The following is a 27,577-nucleotide window of genomic DNA, read 5'->3' as shown; positions in this document are numbered from 1 at the left end:
TATGTTTTATGTGTTACTCTCTTGTGTTACGATGGGTTATAAGATTGTTGGCTATTTATACACATGATGCATTTATGTTTGGTCCTTGTGGCAAAATTCGAGTGAAATGGCTCTTCGGGTGTTGAATGGCGGATTGCGCCTTAGTTGTGATCTTCATGTCTATGGTATATAGTGTTATCCATTTTTTCATAGTTATGGTCATGCGCTTCGTATTCTTGCTGTTGTTATAAATGTGTTGGGTGAGTATGAGATTTGGGCAATGGGAATCCACGTGGACCTGTATGTTTGGATCGGGTTACGTGCTGCATCGGAGTTATGTTGGAATATGATCCTTGGTGCTTATTTCGTGTGTCCTATATAAGATGGGTTCATAGCGTTGTGCTTTTATGTAGTGCCTGTTGAGCTTGCAGGATAGTTCTCTCATTTGGTTCTCCTTCTATCGTTGGTTACATTCGAGTTATTACTTGTTTGGCGGATTGCATGGTATGTGGCACTCGGAGGTATTGGTGTGGCATGTCAGTCAAGAAGCTTGTACTGGATGAGGTGAGGTTATTGGAACTAAAATGAGTGCTATCGGATTTGATTAAGGTATGTTTGGATGAATAATATCACTAGTCAGCTCAGATTTTATCTATGGTTCTTGTCAGGCGAGGGAGCTCCACGACTTGTTGCTCAGATTTCTACATGTATCTTTCATCCTTGGAAGCGTACAAAGTTGCAGAATAAGGTTTTATTTGATATGAGGTATGTCGTCAGTACTATGTTTGTTAATGGGCAGCTATTGTGGTTGGGAGTTATTGCTATGTGTATCCGAGTTATGTGGTATATCATGTGATTACATATTGGGTTATGGTTATGGATTGATACAACTTGTTTAGACTTATACAGTGTATAGATTCAAGAATTGGGTCTCATGATGAATTCCGAATGTTGGAGATTGGGTTCTAAGGTTTATGAACTAAGGTTGAAGAAGGAATCTTCAGTTAGGATGTGTTTCGGACTTAAATGTATAGGGGTGATGTGAAATCACCCATGGGTATGGGTATGGTGAGTTTATACAATGATTTGATGGCTTTGTTATGACTCTTGGCATGTTCGAGGACGAACGTATGTTTAAGTTGGGGGAGAATGTAACGACACGACCGGTCAGTTTGAGAATTAGCATTTCGTTAGGTGGTTTAAAGTCTTGATTAGCTTCATATAATGTATTATAACTTGCATGCATGGTCGGTTTTGGTTTTTGAGTGGTTCGGGGTTGATTTGGAAGAATGATTCTCATTTTTTAAGCTTTAAGTTGGAAGAGTTGACCAAGTTTGACTTTTGTGTATTTTACCTTAGATCGGAGTTTTGACGATTTCTTTAGGTCCCGATGGTGATTTTGAACTTGGCTGTATGCCCTGATTTAGATTTGGAGGTTTCTAGGTTGTTTTGGATTAAATTGGCGAAAATTGGCAATTTGAAGGTTAGAATGTCATATGTTTGACTAGAAGTTGACTTCGATGTTATCGGGTTCGGATTATTGTTCCGATAGTTCGAATGGGTTCGTTCTATGATTTGAAACTTATGTGCAAAATTTGAGGTGATTACGAGTTGTTTAGACGTGTTTGCCGTAAGTTTGGATTTTTGAAGTTCGAAATAGTTTATTAAACTTGAATTGAGAAGAGATTTGAGGTTTTGATATTATTTTGTGGGATTTGAGGCCTCGAGTAGATCCGATTTATATTTTGGAACTGGTTGGTATGTCCGGACGGGGTCTTGAGGGGCTCGGGTGAGTTTCGGGGTGGTTTCAGACCATTTTCTCTCATGTTTGCATTGCTGGTTTTATTGGTGTTAGTTTTGAATCACGTTCACGGGGGTATACTCACGTACACGGATAAGGACAATTTACTGGAGGAGATTGTTCTTCACTTTTGCGTAAGTCAGTCGCATTCACGATGGGGAGCTAGGATCTGGTTGTGTTGCTTTCGAGTTCGCAAGGTCTATGCCGCGTTCATTTTCTTAGTTGTGATTTGCAATCAGAAGCCTGGAGTCGCGAATGCAGTGTATTTTTATTGCAGTTTTCATTTAGTGCTTTGCAATCGGGAGGTGGGTCTCGCGCGAAGGGTACACCTGACGCAATGCAATAAGTTTATATTTTTGGACTTTGAGTTCATTCTATCACATTTTGAGATTGGGAGCTCCGATTTGGGTGATTTTGTAGGGGATTTAACAATTTTGGTGAATAATTGGGTTTTGAAGATCGATTCGGAGTCGGATTTGGATGAAGCTAGTATGGTTGGACTCAAATTATAATGGGTTGTTGGAATATTTGAGTTTTGTTGGGTTCCGAGGTACGGGCCCGGATTGACTTTGAGTATGATTAAATATTAGACCTTTATCGTTTGATTCCTAAGTCATTATTTGATGATTTTGAGTTACTTTTGGCTAGTTTTTAGCCGTTCGGAAATCGCTTATGTAAGGCCCCGTGAGTATCTATAGCTAATACGCGCAATTTCAAGCATAGGAATATAATTTAATTTAGACTCGAACTACATGAGAAATTACTGGAGTGGATAAAGTTATTTGGATACTTGGGGTTAATTATTTTATTAATCTTTGAGTGTTGTAATAATGGAGAACACTTGGATGCTAATTTCAAATCAGCAAAACTAAAGGAAATACAGTGAGCTATCTCCCCATAGCGCAACTATAGCACAGGAGGGAAGCAAAAAATTTTAGCAAACCAATGAGCTAAAGCCTTATAGCACAGGGATAGCACCAGTGAAAAAATATTGTACCTGGTTTTAGCAAACCAGTGTGCTAAAGCCTTATAGCATTGGGATAGCACCTGTGGAAAAGTATTGTACCTGGGCCTATTATTACCTGAGCGGGGAGATAGAAAAATAAAAGGATTTCAAGACTATGGCTTTTCTCTCCATCACCCATCCGGCCAAGGCTTCTAATACACAATTAAGGTGAGTTTTTAAGTGTATTTTTATCATGATTTCACTTCTCAATCGCTAGTTACAACAAGGTTTTGATTGGATTCCATAGGATTTCTTCAAAATCTCATGAACACCCCAAAAGTTGACTTTCAAGATTTGGTCTACAAGAGGTAATATTTTACCCTTTAACCTACATGCATGGATTGTTAGTGAATATATGAGCAAGAAATAAGTACTAGCACTTATGGGATGGTGATTGGAAGCGATAAGTCCTTAACCTAGATTATAGGGTGTTGTAGAGATTTTGTAATGAGTTAATTAGTAAACTTTGGAGGATGTGAGTTCATTGATGATTATAATTGTTCTAAGAAGGTAGTTAGTGGACAAAGGATGTTGTAGTATCTCTTCTTGTTGGGAAATGGGAATTTTTGGATGAAGAAACACTATTACTAGAGGTAGTCTGATGCTATGCACTCTAGGTGTTTGATAAAATGCGAAAATGACGAAAGACCTAGAAATTTTTACTAATATTGGTCCAATTGAATTTTGTTGATGTAGATTGAAGTTTTAAGAGTTGTGGGAAGTTTTAGTATCACTAAAGAGCTCCATTAAGGTATGAAGGCTAAACTCCATCGTGTGCAGTTCGAACTTGAAACTCTATTGAGGTGGGAGATTCAAGCGAGTAAAATGATTCTCAAATTGCATAATGTGCCTGAACCCTCATGTGTTAATGATTTTCTATTTTCACTTAATTATGTTATACCCCTTTTGGGAAGAAATATTTGTACGAAATCAATGTGATCAAATTCTTATTTCTTATATGATGAAATCTTTTGAACTTACACTTGTTAAGGCCAAAGGTTCGAAGCGGTTGTACAAACTATTATCGTTTTGGGAATCCGAAATATGGCATTGTGAATACTCCTCCACCCGCACACAAAGGAGTGAGGCGGAGGGGCTTCTTTGTGTAGTTATTGGGATTCTGAATACACCTCCACCCGCACATACTGGGGTGAGACAGCAGGGCCGCTTTGTGTAGAGATTGTGATTGTCAATACACCTCCACTTGTCAATACACCTCCACCCGCACACAATGGGGTGAGGCGGCATGGCTGCTTTGTGTAGAGATTGTGATTGTGAATACACCTCCACCCGCACATATTGGGGTGAGGCGGCGGGGCCGCTTCGTGTAGAGATTGTGGTATTATGATTACACCTCCACCCACACATATTGGGGTGAGGCGGCGGGGCCGCTTTGTGTAGAGATTATGGAATTCTGGTAGAGGTCATATAGAGGATTCTCAACTTGAAATGTATAAATTTTATCGAAAGTTTTAAATTAATTTTCTATGATTTTTAACGGCTATTGAAGTTCTTTTAATGCTTCCATGATTCGTCACATTCATGTTGCACTTCTAGTCCTCGAAGGGGGTGTTTGGTTTTCAACTAGTACTATTCGACATGTACTAATGCCCCTTTTACCGGGGGCGCTACATCTTTAACGGATGCAGATGGTTCCATAGCAAGCAGCTTTGAAAAGTAATAGTGGTGCACCCTCTTCCCAACTGACTTGGTGAGCCCCACTTCATTTCGGGGTCCTATATCTTTTGCTCCTTGTGCATTTAGTTTTGAGGTATAGCCGGAGTCTTGTTGCCGGCACTATCATAGTACTCTTTTGTATCTATTAGATGCTCCAAAGACATAGTGTGGGTTGTATATTGGTGTTGGTAAAGTCAAACTAGTTATGTTGTGTTTGAATCACTTATTCCACTTTCAAACTATGAAAGTGTGTGTATATTGAAACTTTAAAATGAAGTAACTAATGTTAATGAATTGGTGTTGTATACATGATCTCCTCATTGTCTAATTAATGAAAATATATCTTTTCTTTATTCATGAGTGAGTTTTGGTAGAGAGAAATATAGCAGATTTTCTCAGTCGGATTATCTCGGTTGAGCGCCGATCGCGCTCTCCGAGGTCGGGGTGTGATAGATTCGCGTGGGATGGTGCTTCTATAGTATCGATTTGGCTTGTTTGAGGTAAGTATCTTAACTAAACTTGGTTGAGGCACTTGTTTCCTTAGTTATTTGTGATAGCTACGTGCTATGGGTGGCGAACATGTGTGGGGTTGAGCCCTTGTGTGTGCACCGGGGTATTATTCATGCTTGAGGTAGTGTTTAGGCTATGATATTCCTTTAATAGATTGATAAGCTTCATGCAATGATGGTTCTTATGTTTGTACCCTTTTGTGAGCTATTGAACCGTGCTTGAGGTTATATAGAGGTTAATCTCCTAATGGAACGTAGCAATCGCTACTTTCGTGATGTAATTCCCCGATTTGATTTGTGGCAACACAGTTTCCACATGCATACACCTTAGCATGTCACTTATATCAGTCCAGAAGTACAAAATTTGATATTCATTGATCATGTACATGTGTTCTTGTATATCTGTTGTAAGGCCCCGTAAATGTTCGGCAAGTAATTTAAGGTTTGGTGGAAATTTTTGGAAGAAGAAGGCGATTATGCGGTCAAGTTCTCGACCGCAGAAGCATTCCATGGGTTGCATAATCATCATGGAGTTGAGCAGAAAATGGTTGAAATTTGAAGGTCGTTTTGTTGTCCATTCTGCGATCGTATATTCATTTCGCGATCCGCACTTCCGTCACAGATTTGGCATGAAGACTTTCATTGAGTGATTTTGCGGTCCATTATGTGAACGCATAATTAGTCTGCGGACCGCAGATCTAGCCGCAGACTTTTTGAAAGCAACCCAGTTTTTGGAGGTTGATTTCGCAGCCCATTATCCAGACCGCATAGTTATTCTGCGGCCGCATAACTGAGGTCGGAGGGTCCATTTTCTGTTTTTATAGCCTGGTCCCTTTTTATAAAAATGACCTTGGGGAATATTTTGGCTAGTCTGAACTCCCATTTTAGCTAGATGGGAGTGTTCTAGAGAGAGAGGAGGAAGCCCCAAGTGTTTTGTTCATCAACCCTTGCCTAAGATTTGAAATTCAATAAGGAAAACTCACAAGGTCTTCATCCAAGAGGTAAGGTTCTAGCCCTAGCTTTCCATTTCGAGTTTGGGGTAGAAGATGTGTAATGAAGAGTGTGATTCTTGGGTATGAGAGTATTATTTATGCATGCATGTACCAATAAGGTTTGTGGGGAAGGCTGTTGAGCTCAAATGGGTAAATATTTGGGTTGTGGGAGGAAGGAATCCACCATAGAAGAATCTTGAAATCAGAATGCACACCTAGTGTTTGATAAAATTCTTAAATGAGTTAAACCTATGAATATCTTCCTCATTATTGTTCAATTTTTGTTATGTCTCTAAATAGATTGAAGTTTCTAGGTTTTCCGGAACATTGTAGTCATTTATGGAAAGCTCAAAGCGAGGTATGTTGGCTAAATGTCGCTCTTAGAATCGAATCCCTCGGTGTTCTCGTAAGTTTCAAGTATGAAGGGCCAAGCTCTTATTTCTCATGTTCAGAGTTATTCCTTATAAGCTTAACTATTCCGAATATGCTTTGTGTCGAAAAATATGTGTTCAATAAATGTTCCAAATGCTCCTATCTTATTATGTTATCCTTCGGGAATGTGTTCAAGTATGATATGTGTATTAAAATGTTATGGCTTTGATTCATGTTTCAAATGAAAGTAATGATGCCAAATCGTGTGAGAAAACCCAATGTGCTTAAGACTCCTAATTGCTCATATGTGTACCTCAAATCTTGATTAGAAATGCCTTGTTGTTGATAATCAATAAAGAGGCTTGAAAGTGAAAGAAGTGGGTTGGAGATATAAAGTGTGGCCACCGTATCAAGAAGGAAAAAATTATACTTGTGGCCAATAGTGCCAATGGGATGAATTGATGTGTGAAACATTATGAAATGAGCCTCGATTAAACTATTCCAAATTGACTCTGAAAATAGAATTGCCTAAAAGCTTATGTACTCAAGTCGTGTTCAAATGTGGTTGGTTAAACTAATGTCTATAATTTGAACCCCTTTTTCAATCGTAAATCACCATTCTATGCTTTGTAAGTATTTCCATTGTGTTTAAAGCCTTCGTTACTAATGGACCTAGAGTTATGATTTCTAGAATATTCAATATGTTGATATTTATGATAATGACCCTTGAAAGTAAAGAAATGAAAGTGTAGAATATGAGATACGGTCACCGAGCCATGAATGAGGAATCATATGTATGGCCAAGAGATCCAATGAAATAATAATGTTGTGAGTGGTTGAAAATACTAATGAAGCTATATATGGTGCAAAAAGTTATGAGGTGAATGTATTTGTTTTTGTGTTTCCTTTGTGTGCAAAACAATATATATATATATATATATATATATATATATATATGTATATGTATATTTTTTTATTTTATTTTTTTTACTTTTTTTTTTTGGGAGTATCGTTAGTCAACGAGGAAGGGTAGGTTGAAACAACCTAACCTTGAAACTACACATGCCGGTGTAGATGTGATTGAGGGGTAATTCCCCGTACTGATGTGCTGAGATTGTTTCCTCTAGATAGGAAAAGATTGATGTGTTGACATTATTATCCTTGATTGGGATGAAATTGTTTCTAACTTTGCTTCAGATGTCGAATCACCCGGCACATATGGGGAGACGGCTTAGCCGATCGGGCTGATATCGAACGCCATGTCATGCACATAGCTGTGTTGTGGGTGGATGTCTCGGGGTGAGATGGCTTAGCCGATCGGGCTGAGATCGGACTCCATGCTAAAAGAACAGTGATATTGTGATTGGATGTCTTTGGTGTGAGACGGCTTAGACATTCGGGCCGTGATCGTACTCCGTGCTAAAAACACGGTGGTATATTGGTGTTAAATATCTCCAAACTTAAAACTAATGATATTTACTTGGAAAACCTTATTTTCTCCTTAACTTGATGCTTTTATATTATTTGAGGCTATCATTGATCTTAGGTTGTTTCTCCTTGTACTATTACTCAATCTTTGAGAGGGTGTTTAGCCTTACATACTAGTACTATTTCATATATACTAACGTCCCTTTTGCCGGGGATGCTTCATCTTTAATGGATGCAGGTGGTTCGTCAGCATGCAGCTTTGAACCTTGTTAGCATATACTCTCTATTCAGTAGGTTTTGGTGAGCGCTACTCGATTCCGAGCCCGATGTCACTTGATGTTGTACTTTGTGTTTTGAGGTATAGCCGGGGCCTTGTCGTCGGCACTTCCATACTACTCTTTTGTTGTACTTAGAGGCTCCGTAGACATAGTGTGGCTTGTATCTTGGTTTTGGGAAAGTCAAACTAGAATGTTGTATCTGTATCACATGCTCCACTTCAAACTATGTTTGTGTAATTTACTTTTGAGAATTATAAATGAAGTAACTAATGGTAATGAAATTGTGTTGTTCACGTGATCCTTTCAATGTTTAATTTGTTGAATACATCTCCACTCTATTCATGGGTAAGGTTGGGTAGAAGGCATCAAGTAGGCTTACTCGACCAGAGTATCTCGGTTGAGCGTCGCTCGCGCTCCCCGAGGTTGGGGCGTGACATCTGCTTTCTCTGTGATATGGATTAGATTGGTAGAACATGACCACGTTCTGCATATTGTGAGTATGAGCATGTGACCATGCTATGTATATGATGATTATTAGCATGTGAACAAGCCGTGCAAATCGTGATTCTATGCACGTGACCATGCCATGCGGATTGTGATTATTAGCACGTGACCACACCGTGCAGATTGTGATTATGAGCACAAGACCACGCTGTGTGGATTATGATTATGATCAGGTAACCATGCCATGCAGATTGTGATTATTAGCACGTGAGCATGCCGTGCAGATTTTGATTATGAGAACTAGACCACGTCATGCAGATTATGATTATAATCACATGACCATGCTGTGCAGATTGTGATTATGAGCATGTGACCACTCCATGCGGATTGTGATTATTAGCAAGTGACCACGTCGTGCGGATTGTGATTATGAGCACGTGATCACACCGTGTGGATTGTGATTATTAGCACATGACCATGCCATGTGGTTGATATTTATGACACGTGACTATGTTGTGCAGCATGTGGATAAGTATCCATCCCCCTAGGTTCACCCTATCATGTTTCTCTCTTGATGGTGTACATGCGGTTTGACGAAATATGATCAATGGTTTGGTTCAGTTATTGTGTTTCTGAAGAAAAACAAGTCTGTGTTTGATGTGGTTATTGCATTTCTTCTCTACTTGCAATTTCCTTTTATGTATACATGATGTTTGTCGCATCTCTTCTCCATTTGCAAGTTCCGGAATGTATACATGCCTTTATGCATCTTCTTTATATTGCACCTTACTTGATGAGATGAGACAGTGTCACGCCCTGACCTTGGGGAGCGCGACCAGCACTCAACCGAGATATCCCAATCAAGCAAGCCTACTTTATGCCTTCTACCCAACCTCAACCATGAATAATGTGAGGAGGAAAACTAAGAGTTAGAAAAGCGAGAGAATAACATGTACAACACCAATTACATTACTTATAGAAACTTCATTTACGATTCCAAAATATTCATGTTCATAGTTTAAAAGTGGAAACATGTTTGACAACTACAACATTACTAGTTTGTTTTGCCCAAATGAAAATACGACCCACAACATGTCTACAAAGCCTGTAAATATCAAGAGTATAGTATGGAAGTTCCGGTGACAAGGCACCGGTTATACCTAAAAATACAATGTAAAAGGAACAAAAGACACAAGGCCCTTGTAGGAAGTGGGGCTCACTAAGTCAGCTGAGAAGATGGTGTACTTCTATCAATGATTGATGTCCCCTACTGTGGAATCACCTGCATTCATTAAAGATGCAACGTCCCATGCAAAAGGGACTTTAGTACATAAAAATGGAATAGTACTAGTATGTAAAGCTAAATACCCTCTCATGGAATAGAGTACCAACATAAAAGGACGAAACATGAAATCGATAGGAATCTCAAATGATATTAAAATGCCAAGTTAAGAGCAAGGTAAATCCTCAAGTAATTATTAATGTTTTGAGTTGGGAGATATTTGGTTCCGACACACCACCATGTTTATGGCATGGGGACCAATCTCTTCCCGATCGGCTAAGCCGTCTCACCCTAGTATGTGCGGGTGGACATAGAAACACAACACTACCACCATGCTTGTGGCATGGGGACCGATCTCCGCCCGATCGGCTAATCTGTCTCACTACAATATTGTATGAATCGACATGGACCACGCTAACTATCAATTCATCCCAGTTAAGGGTAATATCTCAACACATCTTCACTTTCAAGGATCATCATAGGTTATTAACATGAAGAACATTTGGAAATCACGACTTGGAATACATGAGTAAAAGAGTCTTAAACACATTGAATTTTCTCCCAAAAACGAGCATAATGAGTTTTAATTGAAACATGAATTTAAGTCATACCATTTGATATATTAATCATGCTTGAAACATTTTCCCGAAAGGGGCATAGTATGATAGAAGAAATTGGAACACAGTTTTGAGTACATAGACTTTCTATGCATTGTTCATTAGGGATAACTCAACTTACTGGAAACAGATCGGAACATAACAATTAAGAGCTTGGGCAAACCACGCATGAGGCTTACAAGGAATTCATGGAATTCGATTCTACAAGAGGAGTTTAGCCAACATACCTTGCTTGAGCTTTCCGTAGAATTACTACAACGCTCCAATACTCCTAGCAATTTCAATCTATAGGAAGATGGTAGAATTGAATCAAAGTTAGAAGGATTCTCATGATATAAGTCTTCTTGGGAATTTTGTCAAATACCTACTATGAAAAATTGATTACAAGGCTCTACAATGGTAATCCCTTCTTCCCTCAACCAATCTCAACAAGAATCTACCTGTAATAGTTCATCAACCCTACATACCACCTCCCATTGGCACATGCATGGAGTATCTCCTACTTCACTGCTTACTTGGACCCATAACTTGCATGAAAGATTAGGACAAGGACATACCCGGATGGTTGATGCCTAGTGAGTGGCTTCCTTGATTCTTCAAGAGTGAGCAATAATGGATGAGTATGATGGTTGGAGCTTCTTCTTTGCTATCTAAAATACTCCCCCTCTCTCTAAAGCAATTGTCTGATGCCTTCCAAAATGACTCCAATTTCTTTTTATTAAAACAGGGTCGGGTTAGAAATATTCCCAAAATGGACCATCCGAACTAGATCTATGATCGCAGATGTGGCTGTGAAACATGTATGCGGTCTGCGGAATAGACCGCGGAATTGTCTTCAAAAACCTGGGTTGGCCTGGTCCGATCTGACATATCTGCGATCCATATAGCAATTATGCGACCGCATAATGGACCGCAAATTCTCCCTCTGAAATTCCTCATGCTGATTTTGCGATGGATGTGTAGCTCGAAAAATGGATATGCAGTTGCCTATTGAACCGTGAAATGACCTTCAAAATTGAGCTTCTCCTGGTTCAATACGCAACGGTTTTGCGGCACCTGGAACAGTTTTGCGGTCGCATAATGGACCGTAGAAATGCCATGATCTGCAAAATTTTCCACCAACTCCATAATGCATTGCACAACCCAAAACGTACAACCTTCCAAAAACATTAGCCTACCTCGACACCATGAAACCTCAAATTATTGGCAAAATCTTTCGGAGCCTTGCATCCTCCCATGCTTAAGATCATTCATCCTCAAATGAGGGTTAAAGTCCATCATAGACAACCATGGTGACTCAACTCTTCACTCACACACCAGAAACTCCAAATTTGACTTACTCCCCAAATTTCAAAATATTTTGGCAGAGTCTCCCCTGTATTTGGGCGTATCCACCTGTTAGAGAACCCCAGAAACCAGTCCTAACAACATATTCTCAACACCACAACATATCATAGCATGAAAACAACACCGACCATAAAATCATAAGAATTATATTACCAAAAGGGGATTTTAGCACAAACTGTACAAGTTCATCATAATTCATAGAAAGTAAGTTCTTAACATTCTTTTAAAACAAAACAGTATGGTTACACAAATAGGTAAGGGTATTTCCTCTTCATCTCTTCCTCAGCTTCCCATGTGGCCTCTTCAATTTATTGGTTTCGCCATAGTACTTTCATGGAAGCAATCTCTTTATTTCATAACTTTCGGACATTTCTATCAAGAATGGCAATCGAGATCTCCTCATAGGTCAATACTTCATTAACTCCAATAGTCTCTATCGGAATGATGAGCGACGTAACTCCAACTACCATCATCAACATGGAAACATGAAACACCGGGTGCACTAAAGACATCTTTGGAGGTAAGTCCAGCTTATAGGCCACTTGGACAACCATTTGCAAGATTCTGTACGGCCCGATATACCTTGGACTCAATTTCCCTTTCTTCCCAAATCGCATTATACCCTTCATGGGAGAAACCTTCAAGAATACCCAATCATCCTCTTTGAACTCCAAATCTCTATGACGCACATCTGAATAAGACTTATGATGACTCTGAGTAGTTTTCAAATGTTCCTCAATGATCTTAACCTTCTCAATAGCCTGATGCACGAGGTCTGGCCCTATCAATTCTGCTTCCCCAACCTCAAATCATCCAATGGGAGATGTACATCTCCTACCATATAAAGCTTCGAATGGTGCCGTCTGGATGCTGGCATGGTAGTTTGTGTTATAAGCAAATTTTGTCAATGGAAAACGATCATCCCAGATACCCTTTAAGTCAAGAAGACAAGCGCGCAACATATCCTTAAGTGTCCGAATAGTCTGTGCTGCCTGCCCATCGGTCTGTGGATGAAACGTTGTACTGAGATTTACCTGAGTACCCAAACCTTGCAAAGATTTCTCCCATAAGTTAGCTGTGAAGTGTGACCCTCGACCTGAGATGATTGAAACTTGAGTGTCATGCAACCTGACTATTTCCTTGATATACAACTAATCATAATATTTTGTTTTGTCTGTAGCCTTGACAGGTAAGAAGTGTGATGATTTTATGAGTCGATCCGCAATCACCCAAATTGAGTCAAACTTACGAGGCGTGCGAGGTAGACCTACTACAAATTCCATATTAATTATTTCCCACTTCCACATGGGAATCTTTGTATTCAGTGCCAAACCAGCGGGCTTCTAGTGCTCGGCCTTCACTTGCTGATAATTTGGGCATCTAGCCACAAAGTTCACTCTAAGGCCCCATAAATTTCCTGCAAGTAATTTATGGTTTTGTGGTTCCGAGGTAGTCTTAAGTGTTCGAAGGTTGTAGATAATCTAGGTACGGACTTTTTGGGTTGAAGAATGCATCGAGGAGTTGGTGGAAATTTTTGCTAAAGGAGGAAATTATGTGGTCAGATTCGCGACCACAGATCCATTCTCTGGGCCGCATACCCATTGCAGAGTTAAGTAAAAAAATAGTTGGATTTTTGAAGATCATTATGTGGTCCATTATGCGATCGCATTTCTTCTTCACGGTCCGCACTTCCGTTGCAGAGTTAGCATGAAGAACTTCGTTGGGTGATTCTGCGGTCCATTTTACGACCGCATAACTGGTCTGTAGACCGCAGACCTACCACAGACCGGTCCAGGCCAGCCCAGTTTTTGAAGTCAATCTCGCGGACCCTCATGGGAACCGCATACCTGTTCTGCGGTCTACTCTGCGACCGTAGAGTTGTGTTCGGAGGGTCCACTTTCTATTTTTATAACCCAACCCCATTTTGATTAATAGCCCTTGGGGCTTATTTCGGAGCAAATATCTAATGTTTTAGAGAGAAATGAGAGTATCTTAGAGAGAGAGGGAGAAGACCTAGCCATTTTATTCATCAATACTTGGCCCAATCTTGATGATTCAAGGGAATCATTCACTAGAACATCATCTATCCGAGTAAGTCCTCCTAAGCTTTCATGCAAGAGGTTATGGGTTTAAGTATGTTGTGGGGTTGGAGATAGGCCATGCATGTGCCAATAGGAGGTAGTATGTGGGATTGTTGAACTATATCGGGTAGTTTCTTATTGAAATTGGCTAAGGGAGGAAGGGATTACCATTTTAGAGATTTGTTGTCAATTTTGCATAATAGATGTTTGACAAATTCCTTAGGAAGTTACACATGAGAATCCTTCTATTTATTATCCGATTTTTGCTATCTTCCGATAGATTGATACTGCTAGAGGTGTTGGAACGTTGTAGTAACTTAAGAAAAGCTCAAACAAGGTACGTTAGCTAAACTTCTCTCTTAGAATCGAATTCCACGATGTTCCCATACGTTTCAAGTATGGTTGGCCCAGGTTCCTAATTCACATGTTCCGAGTTGTTCCTAATAATTTTGATTATCCCAGGTAAGTGTTGTGTTGAAAGATGCATATACTAAAAACGGGTTCCAATTGTTCTTATCCTATCATGACCTCTTCGAGAATGTGTTCAAGTATAGTTTATGTATTAAAATGTTATGACTTCGAATCATTTTGCAAATGAAAATTTATTAATCTTACCTTGGAAAGAAAACTCAACGTGCTTAAGAATCACATGGCCCATATAAATAGTTGAGGTCTTGAATCCAAATGCCCTTAATTATTGGTAACTTATGATGATGTTTGAAAGTGAAAGAAGTGAGAGTGAGATGTAAAACGTTTCCATGGCTGTTGTAACTAGCGCATTTGATTTGTATTCGTGTTCTAATCATAATTCTCCATGCTCTCCTTTATAAATACTTCCAATGTCATTTGCGTTCTTACATACTCATGAGTGGAAATTATGTATTGCCCTTTTGGGAAAAAGTATTTCAAGAAGAAGTTGTGTATCACTCGTTTATGCTTTTAACTCGTGCTTCAATTGCTAGTCATTTTGCTCCACTCTTTGGAAAGGAAATTATTATGTTTGAAGCCTTCTTTCTTAATGAACCTAAAGTAGTGTTTTCCAGAATATTCTATATGTTGATGTTTATGATGATGATACTTGAAATTAAAGAAATGAAAGTTTGGAATATAAAATACGGCCAATGTGCCATGAATGAAGTGTAAGGCCCCGTAAACTTTTACCAAAAACCCAGGGTTCCGTGGTGCCAAGGTGGACTTATGTGTTAATGATTATAGAGATTAAACAGTGCGTTGGGGAATTGAAGAAAAATTTTTACAAGTGCAGGGCATTTATGCAGCCCATTCTGTGATCGCAGAAATGATAAGCGGATCGCAGATCTGCCACGGAGTAGCAAAAACCTGAGCTAAATTTTAGGACCAATATGCGGTCTATTATGAAGCCGTATAATTATTTCGCGGGCCGCACAATCATCGCAGATCCAACATAAACATTTCTGTGGGGAAGTTCTACGGCGCATTATGCGACCGCATAATTGGTCTGTGGACCGCAGACCGGTCGCAGAGTGAAGCAGAAATGCCCAGTTCCGGAAGGAAATTATGCGTCCCATTTTGTGGACTGCAGAAGCGTTATGTGGTCGCATATGCGACCACAGATCTGGGTCGGGGTTTCATTTTTATGATTTTATAAACCCGACCCCATTCTTATAAAACAATCTTAGGGATCATTTTAGAAGGTTCAAACTTATATTTTAAGATAGAGGAAGGTAGTCTAGAGTGAGAAAGGGAAATTCTAAGTCATTGCTCATCAATCTTTGCTCAAACCTTGAAGATATTTCTAGGATAACTCACAAAATCTTCAACCAAAATGTAAGGTTCTACTCCCCAGCCTTCAATTTCAAGATTTAACTGAAACTAGGTAATAAGCCAAGTAATTCTTGGGTGTGGGAGTTGTTCATTATGCATGCATGTGCTATCCGGGGTTGTGGGAACATTGTTAAGCTCAATTGGGTAGATTATGGGTAGTGAAATAGAGGAATCCACCATAGGAGGACCTTGAGATCATAATGGCCACCTAGTGTTTGATAAAATGCTCAAATGAGCTAGAATCATGAACTCCTTCCTAATTTGTGTTCAATGTTGCTATATCTCTAAATAGATCAAAGTTGCTAGGATTCTAGAACTGTGCAGTGAATTAAGGAAAATCTCAAAGCGAGGTATGATGGATAAACTTTGCTTTTAGAATTTAACCCCACAATGACCTTGTAAGTCTCGTGCTGCTTATTATAAATTGATTAATCCGAATAAGCCCTGTGTCAAAATAAATATGCGTTCAATATGTGTTCCAAAGGTTCTTGTTGTGTTGAGTTATTGTTTGAGAATGTGGTTTAAGTATGGGCTGTGTGTTAAGACGTTATGATTTAAAAACGTGATTCTAATGAAAGCTATCAATCCAAATTGTGTAAGAAATCACACGTGTCTAAGACCCTAAATTGCTCGAATGTGTGTTTAAAGTCTTTGTTTGAAAAGCCTTGTTTTTTATTATCCATGATAATATTTGAAAGGGAGAGAAGAGAGTATGAAATATGATGTACGTCCACGTGCCAAGAATGATATTGCATTATGGCCAATGGTGCCAATAAAATGAACGACATGTAAAAGAATGTGAAATGTGTGGTAAATTCTTTTAATAATAAATGCTTTGGGATTATCGTTTAGTTACCGAGGAAGGGTAAGTCAAAATAACCTAACCCCGAAACTACGCATGCCGGTGTAGGAGTGATTGAGGGGTAAATACCTGTGTTGATGTGAAGAGGTCGTTTCCCCTTATATGGGATGATATTTATGTGTTGAAATGTTTCCCTTTGAATGGGATGAGATTACTGCTAGCATGGTATGATGTGATATCGACCCACACGGCATTGTGGTGAGATGACTTAGTCGATCGGGCTGAGATCGGACACCATGTAGCGCACATGGTGGTATTATGAGTGGATGTCTCAGGATGAGACGACTTAGTCGATCGGGCTGAGATCGGACTCCGTGCTAAAAATACGATGGTGTATTGGTTCTAAATATCTCCCAACTTAAAAGAATTAAAACTTACTTGAAATTACTTTTCCCTTAATTCAGCACCATGAAACCGTTTGAGTCTCTTAATGATTTCATTTTTCTTTCTCCGTCTATTGTTATTCATTCTATAAAGAGGGTGATTAGTTTTACATACTAGTACTATTCCATATGTACTAACGTCCCTTTTGCCGGGGGCACTGCATCTTTTATCGATGCAGGTGGTTCCATAGCAGGTGGTGTTGATCCGTGACAGCAGCACACCCTCCGTTCAGCTGACTTGGTGAGCTGCCACTTCACTTCGGGGTCCTGTATCTCTTGTACTTGTACATAGCATTTTGAGGTATAGCCAAGGCCTTATTGCCGACACTGTCTAAGCACTCTTTTGTTCTTGTTAGAGGCTCCGTAGACATAGTGTGAGTTGTATCTTGTTTTGGGACGGTCGAACTAAACTTGTTGTAATTGTAACATATGTTCCACTTTAACTATGGATGTATAGTGTACTGTTTTGGAGACTTGTTAATTATGTAACTAATTGAAATGAACTGGTGTTATTCACATGACCTCTTACTATCTAATTAATGAAATGTATTCTTCTCTTTATTCATGGGTGAGTTGAGTAGACGGCATTGTGTAGGCTTTCTCGATCGGTGTAACCCTGTTGAGCGCCGGTCGTTCCCCTCAAGGTCGGGGCATAGAATGAAGAATCATACGTATGGCCAAGAGAGCCAATGAAATAATGATGTTGTGAGTGGTTGAAAGTACTAATGAATCTATATATGGTGTGAAAGGTTATGAGGTGAATGTATTTGTATTTCTGTTTCCTTTGTATGCAAAACAAAAATATTTTTGGGAGTATCGTTAGTCACTGAGGAAGGGTAGGTTGAAACGTCCTAACCCCGAAACTACACGTGCCGGTGTAGGAGTAATTTAAGGGTAAATCCCCATATTTATGTGATGAGATTATTCCCTTTAATTGTGATGAGATTGATGTGATGAGATTATTCCCCTTATTTGGGATGAGATGATTGCTAGCGGAATGTGATGTCGACCCACACGGCATTGTGGTGAGATAGCTTAGCCGATCGGGCTGAGATCGGATGACATGCCACGCACATGGTGGTGTTGTGATTGGATGTATCTGATGAGACGGCTTAGCCGATCGGGACGAGATCAAACTTCGTTCTAAAAACACAGTGGTGTATCGATACTAAAGATCTCCAACCAAAAAACAATTATTTTTGTATTTTGAAAATTATTATGTTTCAACTTGGCATTTGGATATTATTGATTGTTACTTGCTACTTCCATGGTTTTCCCCTTCTTATATTGGCATTCTATTCTAAAAGAGGACATTTAGCTTCACATACTAGTACTATTCCATATGTACTACCGTTCCTTTTGCAGGGGCGCTGCATCTTCAATGGATGCAGGTGGTTCTTCAGCGGGCAGCTTTGGTCCTCGTTAGTAGTTACTCTCTATTCAGCGGGTTTTGGTAAGCCCTACCCTTTTCCGGGCTTGATGTCACTTGATGTTGTACTTTGTGTTTTGAGGTATAGTTGGGGCCTTGTCGCCGGCACTTCCATTCTACTCTTCTGTTGTACTTAGAGGCTCCATAGATATGTTGTGGGTGGTGTTCGATGTCGTAATAAATTAGAAGTGTTGGTACTTGTCAAACATGTTTTTCCCTTGTAATTATGAATGTGTAATATTTTGGAAATTGTAAAATGAATATCCTTTGAGTAATGGAAAAGAATGTGGATCACTTGACTCTTATCATGTATATTTCTTGCAACTAATTCTTATATTGTTCATAGGTAAGGTTGGGTAGATGGATCAAGTTGGTTTGCTTGGACGGGATATCTCGCTTGAGCACTGGTCGCGCTCCCCGGGGCCGGGGCGTGACATTCACTACATCCCTCTTCATGTCATTCCATTAGTGGACTTCTTTGAGATCATGATACATCTTTGTAGAGCCTAGGTGCACATAATACTTAGAGTTGTGAGCCTCGTTCATGATTCTTTCGCGGAGACCATCACCATTCGAAACACACAATCGCCCTTGGTATCTTAGTGTACCATCAAACATGCCAAGAGAAAAGGCCATGATCTTATGTTTATAAATTCCCTCCTTCAACTGCACCAATAACGGATCATCATATTGCTTCTCCTTGACTTCCACTATGAATTTTGATTCAACCCTATTTCGCAAAACCACCCCACCTTCTTTAAAGTCTGCAAGCCGAACTCCCAAACTAGCAAACCAGTGAACTTCCTTGACCAACGGCCTTTGGTATGCCTCCAAGTGGGCCAAACAACCCATGGACATCAGTCTAAGAGCATCCGCCACCACATTAGCCTTCTCCGAATGATATAGAATATCTATGTCGTAGTCCTTGAGTAACCCAAACCATCTCCTTTTCCTTAGATTCAACCCCTTATACTGGAAGATATATTGAAGACTCTTATGGTCCGTGAATATGTCCACATGGACCCCATACAAATAATGACGCCAAATGCTTCAATATAAACACCACGTCCGCAAGCTCTAAGTCATGTGTTGGATAATTCTTCTCATGGTTCTTGAGTTGCCTGGAAGCATAAGCAATCACCTTGCCATGTTGAATTAATACACACCCAAGTCCAACCCTTGAAGCATCACAATACACAACAAACTCATCTGTACCCTCTGGCTGGTGTCGTAGTCAACCTTGACTTCAACTCTTGAAAACTCTTTTTACAAGCATCAGACTATTGGAATTTCGTTGTCTTCTGTGTCAATTTAGTCAATGGAGAGGCAAGAAAAGAGAACCCCTCCACAAATCTTCTATAATACACAGCTAAGCCCAAGAAACAGTGAATCTCTATTGGAGTTGTAGGTCTAGGCCAATTCTTCACAGGTGAAATCTTGTGATGATAAACCTTGATTCCCTCACTGGAGACAACATGACTCAACAAAGCGACAGGCTCGAGCCAAAACTCATATTTTGAGAACTTTGCATACAACTTGTGCTGATATAGAGTCTGCAAAACTGCCCTGAGATGATCGGCGAGGTTCTCTCGACTCCGTGAATACATAAGAAAATCGTCAATGAATACTATCACAAAAGAGTCAAGGAAAGTCATGAAGACTCGATTCATAAGATCCATGAAAGCTGTTAGCACAATTGTTTTCTCTATAGACATCACCGGAAATTCAAAGGGCCTATACTAGGTTCTGAAAGTTATTTTTGGAATACAGTCAAACCTCTCTATAACAGCATCGTTTATTCCAAAATGTTTTGGCTTTTATAGTGAATTATTGTTATACACATATAATAATATTTGACATTTGAATATATTTTGGCTATTATAGACAAAAATTATCCAAAAATTAAATGTATTTCTTTTTTAATATTACATATAAAGGTAAAAAATATTTAAATTTAAAATCTCAAAATATATGAATATTTCACGAATTAAATGCTAAAGAAATATAATACATTATTAAAAAATTCATAATTAAATGTACAAACATTTAAACTCTAAGGCACACAATTAAATCTTTCAAGATTGATGGAAGAACTCTATAATTGTAGCTTGTTTTATAGATTCAAGTCTCTTACTAGCGGTATAACGCTTGAATCAGCGAAGATTTGCATCCAAACTTTCAGCAAAAGGATATCCAATTGCTTTTCCTTGAAGGAAATCTAAGAGCTTAACAATTAAATCTTCTATCTCAGTCCAAGTAGCAGTAGGTTGAGGTTCTTCGTCAGCACTTTCATCTGCCTCGATAGTATCTTCTTCATCTGTTAAAGTCTCAATGATAAGAAGTGTTGCATCAAATGTCACATATGTGGTAGCATCCATCGTGTCATTGATGTTATTAGATGAGATTTGAGATATAAGTGATGATACATTTCCAACATCCTCGACTAGTTCAATATTTTCACTATCAATGTTGGAATTGTCGTCTGTAGGTAAGATTCCAGCCTTTTTCCAACAATGGAGAATGGTGGAGGCCTTCACATCATTCCATGCTTATACTAGAGGGTTAATAGCTTGTCGCATATTGCACTTATTATCACTAGATAATGGATGGCTCCCATAGCGCTCATATTTATCAATCAAATGCTTGATGAAGCGGCTTTTGTACTTAACTTTAAAATTTGCAATTATACTAGCATCAGCAGGTTGAAGATGTGATGTCGTATTAGGTGGGAGATGATGAACCTGGATAATTTTATTTTAGTAGAATAGCACCATTAAAAAAGTATGATCAAGGCTACAACAAATACCTTAATATGTGTTAATTGACTTTCGTATTCCTCGATGTCACGAAGAGTAGCATTGTCCATCAACAATAGAATCTTGCGATTTTCATCTTCAAATTTAGCATTTAGATTAAGCATGTATTGTTTCAAAATTTTACGATTCATCCATGCTTTCTTGTTATAAAAATAATTGATGTGTGGCAGAGAGGCCATATCTACATTTTTATAACAATGAGGTTTAGCAACAGCTCCAATCACTAGAGGTTTTAGTTTCTTTGTCCCTGCAATGGAGTACAAAGTAAAAAAAAAAATTAATAAAAATTTGGATTTAGTTTTGAGTTTAAATTTAGAAAACTTTTAATGTAAATTAATCAACTTAGAATCAAGTTAAATATTTCAAAGAAATAAATAAGCACTGTCAATACTAGTTTCAAATAATTAAGCATTTAAATTTTAAGAAATTTCAATAAACTAAATCTATTTCTAAAAATATATCTTACCCAAAGCATTACACATTAACATTACGGTAATTGTGGATTTGTCTTTCTTACATCCGCTCTCTGGCACTTGAGCAAGAGTCTTGTTGGGAGCCATACGAAAGAAAAGTCTAGTCTCATCACAGTTGAAGACATCTCTAAGTGCATAATATTTTATTACTTCTTGAAGTTTAGTGCGGAAAGCATGAAGATCTTGGATGGGTGCTCTTTCAGTCTCACCATGAAAACAGTAAGATTTGATCCTATGTCGACATTTGAACCGTAAGAGCCACCCATTAGAGGCAGAGAAATATTTTTCTCCAGTGTGTTAATACCTATAGATTCAGCAAAATCAAGAGCTTTGGCGACAATGATTGCATCTGTCAAGATGACATGATTTGCCTTGCTTGAGTAAACCAAATTTGTACTGCTTTGTCGATCTGGTTAATCTTAATTAGTTTCTGGATGAAGAAAAGTATAAATAATTTTTCTTTTATACATACCTCTGGATGCTCACATTTGCGCAATCTCTTGCTTTGTAAAGCCGTTGAACAACTTCTGCTTGCTTAGCCGCCTCTATATACTTATTCTTCTTGCTATGAATGTCAGTGACTATTTGACGGCTAGCAAGTGAAAACTTCTCCTTTAATTGTTCATGAGTGATGGTAGGATTATCTTTTTGGTATTGGCACAATGCTACCTTTGTTTCCAAAGGAATAGCTTGGCATTTAGACCCAATATGATATGAAAAAGATTAAAGGAATAGCTTGAATTTTCTAAACGAATAACTTTAGTGAGTTCTTCAAATTTTATTACCTATGCATTAAGAGAAACTCACTCAAATATTTAAACATCCTAAGAGTATCACGTGCAAATATCTTCAAATAAAAAATTATGATGTACATATCTTTAAAATAAATGTGAATATATTATGTTTACATATTATTGGCATTTTTTCAATACAAAATATATCATGTGTAGGTCTTTAAATAAAAAAAAGAATGATGTGCATATTTTCAAAATTTATAAATAAATCTTTTAAGTATCTTTTGTCATTTTTCTAATGAAAAATATATCATTTGAAGATCATCAAAAAAACAAAATAATAATGTGCATATTTTCATGGAACGTACTTTTATCCTTAAGATAAATATTTATATTATAAGTTGTATATTAAAGTTATAAAATATTTGATTAAAATATTTAAAATTATTATTAGTAATAATCTTAGAAAATCCACATGGCTATTATAGAGGGGTACTTTTATAAAAAAAAACGTGTTGTAATAAAGATGGTTGTTGATGTTATAGATAGAAAGCTGTTATAGAGAGGTAAAATATAACATATAAATCGATTTTAAGAAAAACTAGGCTTTTATAGTGAATGGTTGTTATATATGGATGTGGTTATAGAGATGTTTGACTATATCCTGCTCCCTGATCTTTAATTGGTGATACCCCGATCATAGATCAATCTTGGAGAAATACTTAGCACCTTGAACCTAATCAAACAAGTCATCTATCTATGGACACGGTTACTTATTCTTGATAGTTACCTTGTTGAGCTGCCGATAGTCAATACACATCCTCAGTGACCCATCTTTCTTCCTTACAAAGAGAACCGGTGCATCCCAAGACGGCACACTTAGTCGGATGAAACCTTTTTCTAACAAATTTTTTAACTACTCCTTCAGTTCCTTTGATTCCGTCGGAGCCATTCTATAGGGTGGAAGTGATATAGGATGCGTGCCTGGCAACACATTGATCCAAAAATAAATCTCTCGGTCTAGTGGGATCCTAGGATGCTCATCAGGAAAGACCTCTAGAAATTTATTCACATCTGTACGGACTCAAGTGTCGGTGCCTCAGTGCCCGTTACTCGGACAAAATGGTAAATACACCCCTTATTGATCATCTTTGCAGCGTTAAGGTAAGAAATATACCTACCCTTTGGCAAGACATCATCCCCTTTCCATTCCATGACTGGCTTGTCTAGAAACTCAAACCTAACGGTTCTAGTTCGGCAATCAAGCTTGGCAAAACACAAGTGTAGCTAGTCCATCCCTATTATTAAATCAAAATCCACCATCACCAATTCAATGAGGTCGGCTGTGGTGTCTTGACCATGTAAAATGAAAATACAATCCCTATAAACCCGCATGGCCATAATAGACTCACCAACTAGAGTAGATATAGAGAATGGCTTATGGAGCAGTTCTGGTTCTATTCCGAATTCCATAGCAACATAAGGAGTGACATATGACAAGGTGGAACCAGGATCCATAAGAGCATACACATCATAAGATTGAACAGTCAGGATACATGTGATGATATCTGGAGAAGCCTCTGAACTCTGGCGACCCCTCATAGCATGGAACATGCTGGGTCCTCCCCAACTCTATGGACCACCCCTAGCTGCACCACGCCCTGCGGGTGCCAAAGTACCTTGAACTGGAGGAGGTGTTGCCGAAGTAGTAGTTGTTGAACTAGCCGATCGTGCCCTACCCCTACCAACACTTTGAAGGGATGAAGGACAATCCCTCTCGATGTGACCTTTAACACCACACCCTTAGCATATTTTAACATTCATGTAGCATATACTTGAGTGCATCTTTCCACAACTAAGACATGGGGGCCTTCGTTGCGGCTAAAATCCCCCATATGTCTGAACCTGCTGATAAGATCCCTTGTTGCCCTTACTGGGCCTGAAATGACCTCACTGCTACTGACCGGGCCCTAGTGTCGGTGCACTAGAAGATGACTAAGTGAAATACTATGACGGTCCACACGAACCTCCCCTGAACACTGCCCTTCCACCACTAGAAGAACCACCAAAGTTGCCTGCAGACCGGGCCTTCTTGCTACTATCGCTCCACCACTTCCATTCCACTTCCACCATTAGAACAATGCATGAGTAAAAAGGATGAACAGTGTTACAATCATCTATATAGCACGATCTAAAATATCAAAGAAGGGTAACATTCCTAAATTCCCAAGTAGCCTCCTAATTATATATGTGGTCGGCAATACACCGGTAATAAGGACTCTGCTAGACACGGCACCGAGACATCCTAGGATACTTAAAAATCTTAGGCTATGATACCAAGCTCCTCATGCCCCGACCTTGGGGAGCGCGATCGGCGCTCAACCGAAATATCCCAGTCAAGCAAGCCTACTTGAGCCCTTCTACCCAACCTTAGCCATGAATAATGTGAGGATGAATACCAAGAGATAGACAAGTGAGAGAACAATATTTATATCACCAATTACATTACTTAGAGAAACTTCATTTACAATTCCAAAATATTACATGTTCATAGTTTAAAAGTGAAAACATCTTTGACAGCTACAACATTACTAGTTTGTTTTGCCCAAATCAAAATACAATCCACAACATGTCTACGGAGCCTCTAAATATCAGGAGTATAGTATGGAGGTGTCGGTGACAAGGCCCCGGCTATACCTCAAAATATAATGTACAAGGAATAAAAGACACAAGATTCCAAGAGGAAGAGGGGCTCACTAAGTCAGCTGAGAAAAGGGTGTACTTCTATCAATGATCGATGCCGCATGGTGTGGAACCACCTGCATCCATTAAAGATGCAGTGTACGTGGCAAAAGGGACGTTAGTACATATAGAATAGTACTAGTATGTAAAGATAAATACCTTCTCGCATAATAGAGTACCAACATAAAAGGACGAAACATGAAATCAATAGTAAACTCAAATGATATTAAAATGCCAAGTTAAGAGCAAGGTAAATCCTCAAGTAATTATTAATGTTATGAGCTGGGAGATATTTGGTACCGACACACCACCATGATTATGACATGGGGACCGATCTCCACCCAATCGGCTAAGCCGTCTTACTCCAGTGTATGTAGGAGGACATAGAAACACAACACCACTACCAGTGGTTAGACGGCTTGGTTGATCTCAGCCCGATCGGCTACGTCGTCTCACCCCAGTGTGTACTGGTAGACATAGAAACACAACACCACTACCATGCTTGTGGAATGGGGATAGATCTCCATCCGATCGGCTAAGCCGTCTCACCACAATGTCGTGTGGGTTGACATGGACCTCACTACATATCAATTCATCCCAATTAAGGGGAATATCTCAACATATCATCATGGAAATTTATCCCTTAATCACTCCTACACCTGTACGTTTAGTTTAGGGTTTAGGTCTTTTCAACCCACCCTTCCTCGATGACCTGACAATACTCCCATAACAATATTATATAAATAAAACATTAATCTCATATCTTTTCATAAAATCCTCCATTTCATCAGCACTCTAGTCCACACAATGTAAATCGTCGTTCATGGCACAATGGCCGCATTTTATTTCATACTCTTATTTCTTCACTTTCAAGGATCATCATAGGTTATCCACATGAAGAACATTTGGAAATCACGACTTTAAATACATGAGTAATAATAAGAGTCTTAACCACATTGAATTTTCTTTCCGAAAGAGAGTATGATGATTTGCAATTGAAACATGAATTTAAGTCATAGCATTTGATATATTAATCATGCTTGAAACATTTTCTCGGAGGGGGAATAGTATGATAGAAACAATTCGAACACCGTTTTGAGTACATACACTTTCGATGCATTGTTCATTATGGATAACACAACTTATTGGAAACAGCTCGGAATATAAGAATTAAGATCTTGGGCAAACCACGCTTGAGGCTTTCAAGGGATTCATGGAATTCGATTCTACAAGAGGAGTTTAGCCAACATACCTCACTTGATCTTTCCTTAGTATTACTACAACGTTCCAATACTCCTTGTAATTTCAATCTATAGGAAGATGATAAAATTGAATCATAGTTATAAGGATTCTCATGATATAAGTCTTCTTGGAAATTTTGTCAAATACCTACTATGCAAAATCAATTACAAGGCTCTACAATGGTAATCCATTTTCCCTCAACCAATCTCAACAAGAATACACCCATAATAGTTCATCAACCCTACATACACCTCCCGTTGGCACATGCATGGCCTATCTGCTACTCCACAGCTTACTTGGACCCATAAAACCTTGCATGAAAGCTTAGGACAAGGACATACCCAGATTGTTGATGGTGTAGTGAGTGGCTTCCTTGATTCTTTAAGATTGAGCAAGAATGGATTAGTAGGATGTTTAGAGCTTCTTCTTCTCTCTAAAATACTCCCCCTCTCTCTAAAACAACCATTTTATGCCTTCCAAAATTACCTCAATGGCCTTTTATTAAAACAGGGCCAGGTTAGAATAACTCCCAAAATGGACCCTCCAAACTAGATCTGTGATCGAGATGCAACTGCAAAATACATATGTGGTTCGCGGAATGGACTGCGAAATTATCTTCAAAAACCTGGGTTGGCCTGATCTGGTCTGCGACAGATCTACGGTCCGTAGAGCAATTAAGCTGCCGCATAATGGACCGCGAATCCTCCCTCTAAAATTCCTCATGTTGATTTTGTGATGGATATGCAGCTCGCGAAATGGATATGTGGTCGCATATTGGATCCGCAAAATGACCTTCAAAATTGATCTACTCCTGGTTCAATCCGCGACGGTTATGCGGTCAGTGAAATAATTCTGCAGTCCCATAATGGATCGCAGAAATGCCATGTTATGTAAAAATGTCCACCAACTCCACAATGCATTGCACAACCCAAAAACTACAACCTTCCAAACACATTAGCCTACCTCGACATCGTGAAACTTTAAATTCATTGCAAAATTTTACGGGGCCTTACATCCTCCTCGGCTTAGGATCATTCATCCATAAATGAGGGTCAAAGTCCACCACAGACACCCAAGGTGACTCAACTCTTCACTCACACACCAAAAGCTCCAAATTTGACTAACTCCCCAAATTTCCAAAAGTTTCCGCAAAGTCACCCCTGTATTTGGGCCTATCCACCTGTTAGAGAGCCCCAAAAACCAGCCCTAACAGCATATTCTCAACACCACGATGTATCATAGCGTGAAAACAACACCAACCATAAAATCATAGGCATTAT

The 27,577-nt window shown here is 38.9% G+C and overlaps 1 protein-coding gene across 1 annotated transcript; it reads right to left on the bottom strand.

The window, feature by feature from the left end:
• Window positions 1-20,443: 20,443 nt before the first annotated feature.
• Window positions 20,444-21,666, bottom strand: LOC104102369 (uncharacterized). The gene is made up of 3 exons (XM_070194542.1): window positions 21,573-21,666; window positions 21,097-21,353; window positions 20,444-20,821 (listed from the first exon to the last, which is right to left on the bottom strand). The coding sequence occupies exons 1-3, from the start codon at window positions 21,664-21,666 to the stop codon at window positions 20,444-20,446; spliced, it is 729 nt and encodes a 242-aa protein (XP_070050643.1).
• Window positions 21,667-27,577: the final 5,911 nt, after the last annotated feature.

The sequence above is a fragment of the Nicotiana tomentosiformis genome, chromosome 2, assembly GCF_000390325.3.
Source record: "Nicotiana tomentosiformis chromosome 2, ASM39032v3, whole genome shotgun sequence".
NCBI classification, from domain to species: domain Eukaryota; kingdom Viridiplantae; phylum Streptophyta; class Magnoliopsida; order Solanales; family Solanaceae; genus Nicotiana; species Nicotiana tomentosiformis.
The sequence above is the reverse complement of the archived record's forward strand: the minus strand, read 5'-3'. Positions and strand labels throughout refer to the sequence as shown.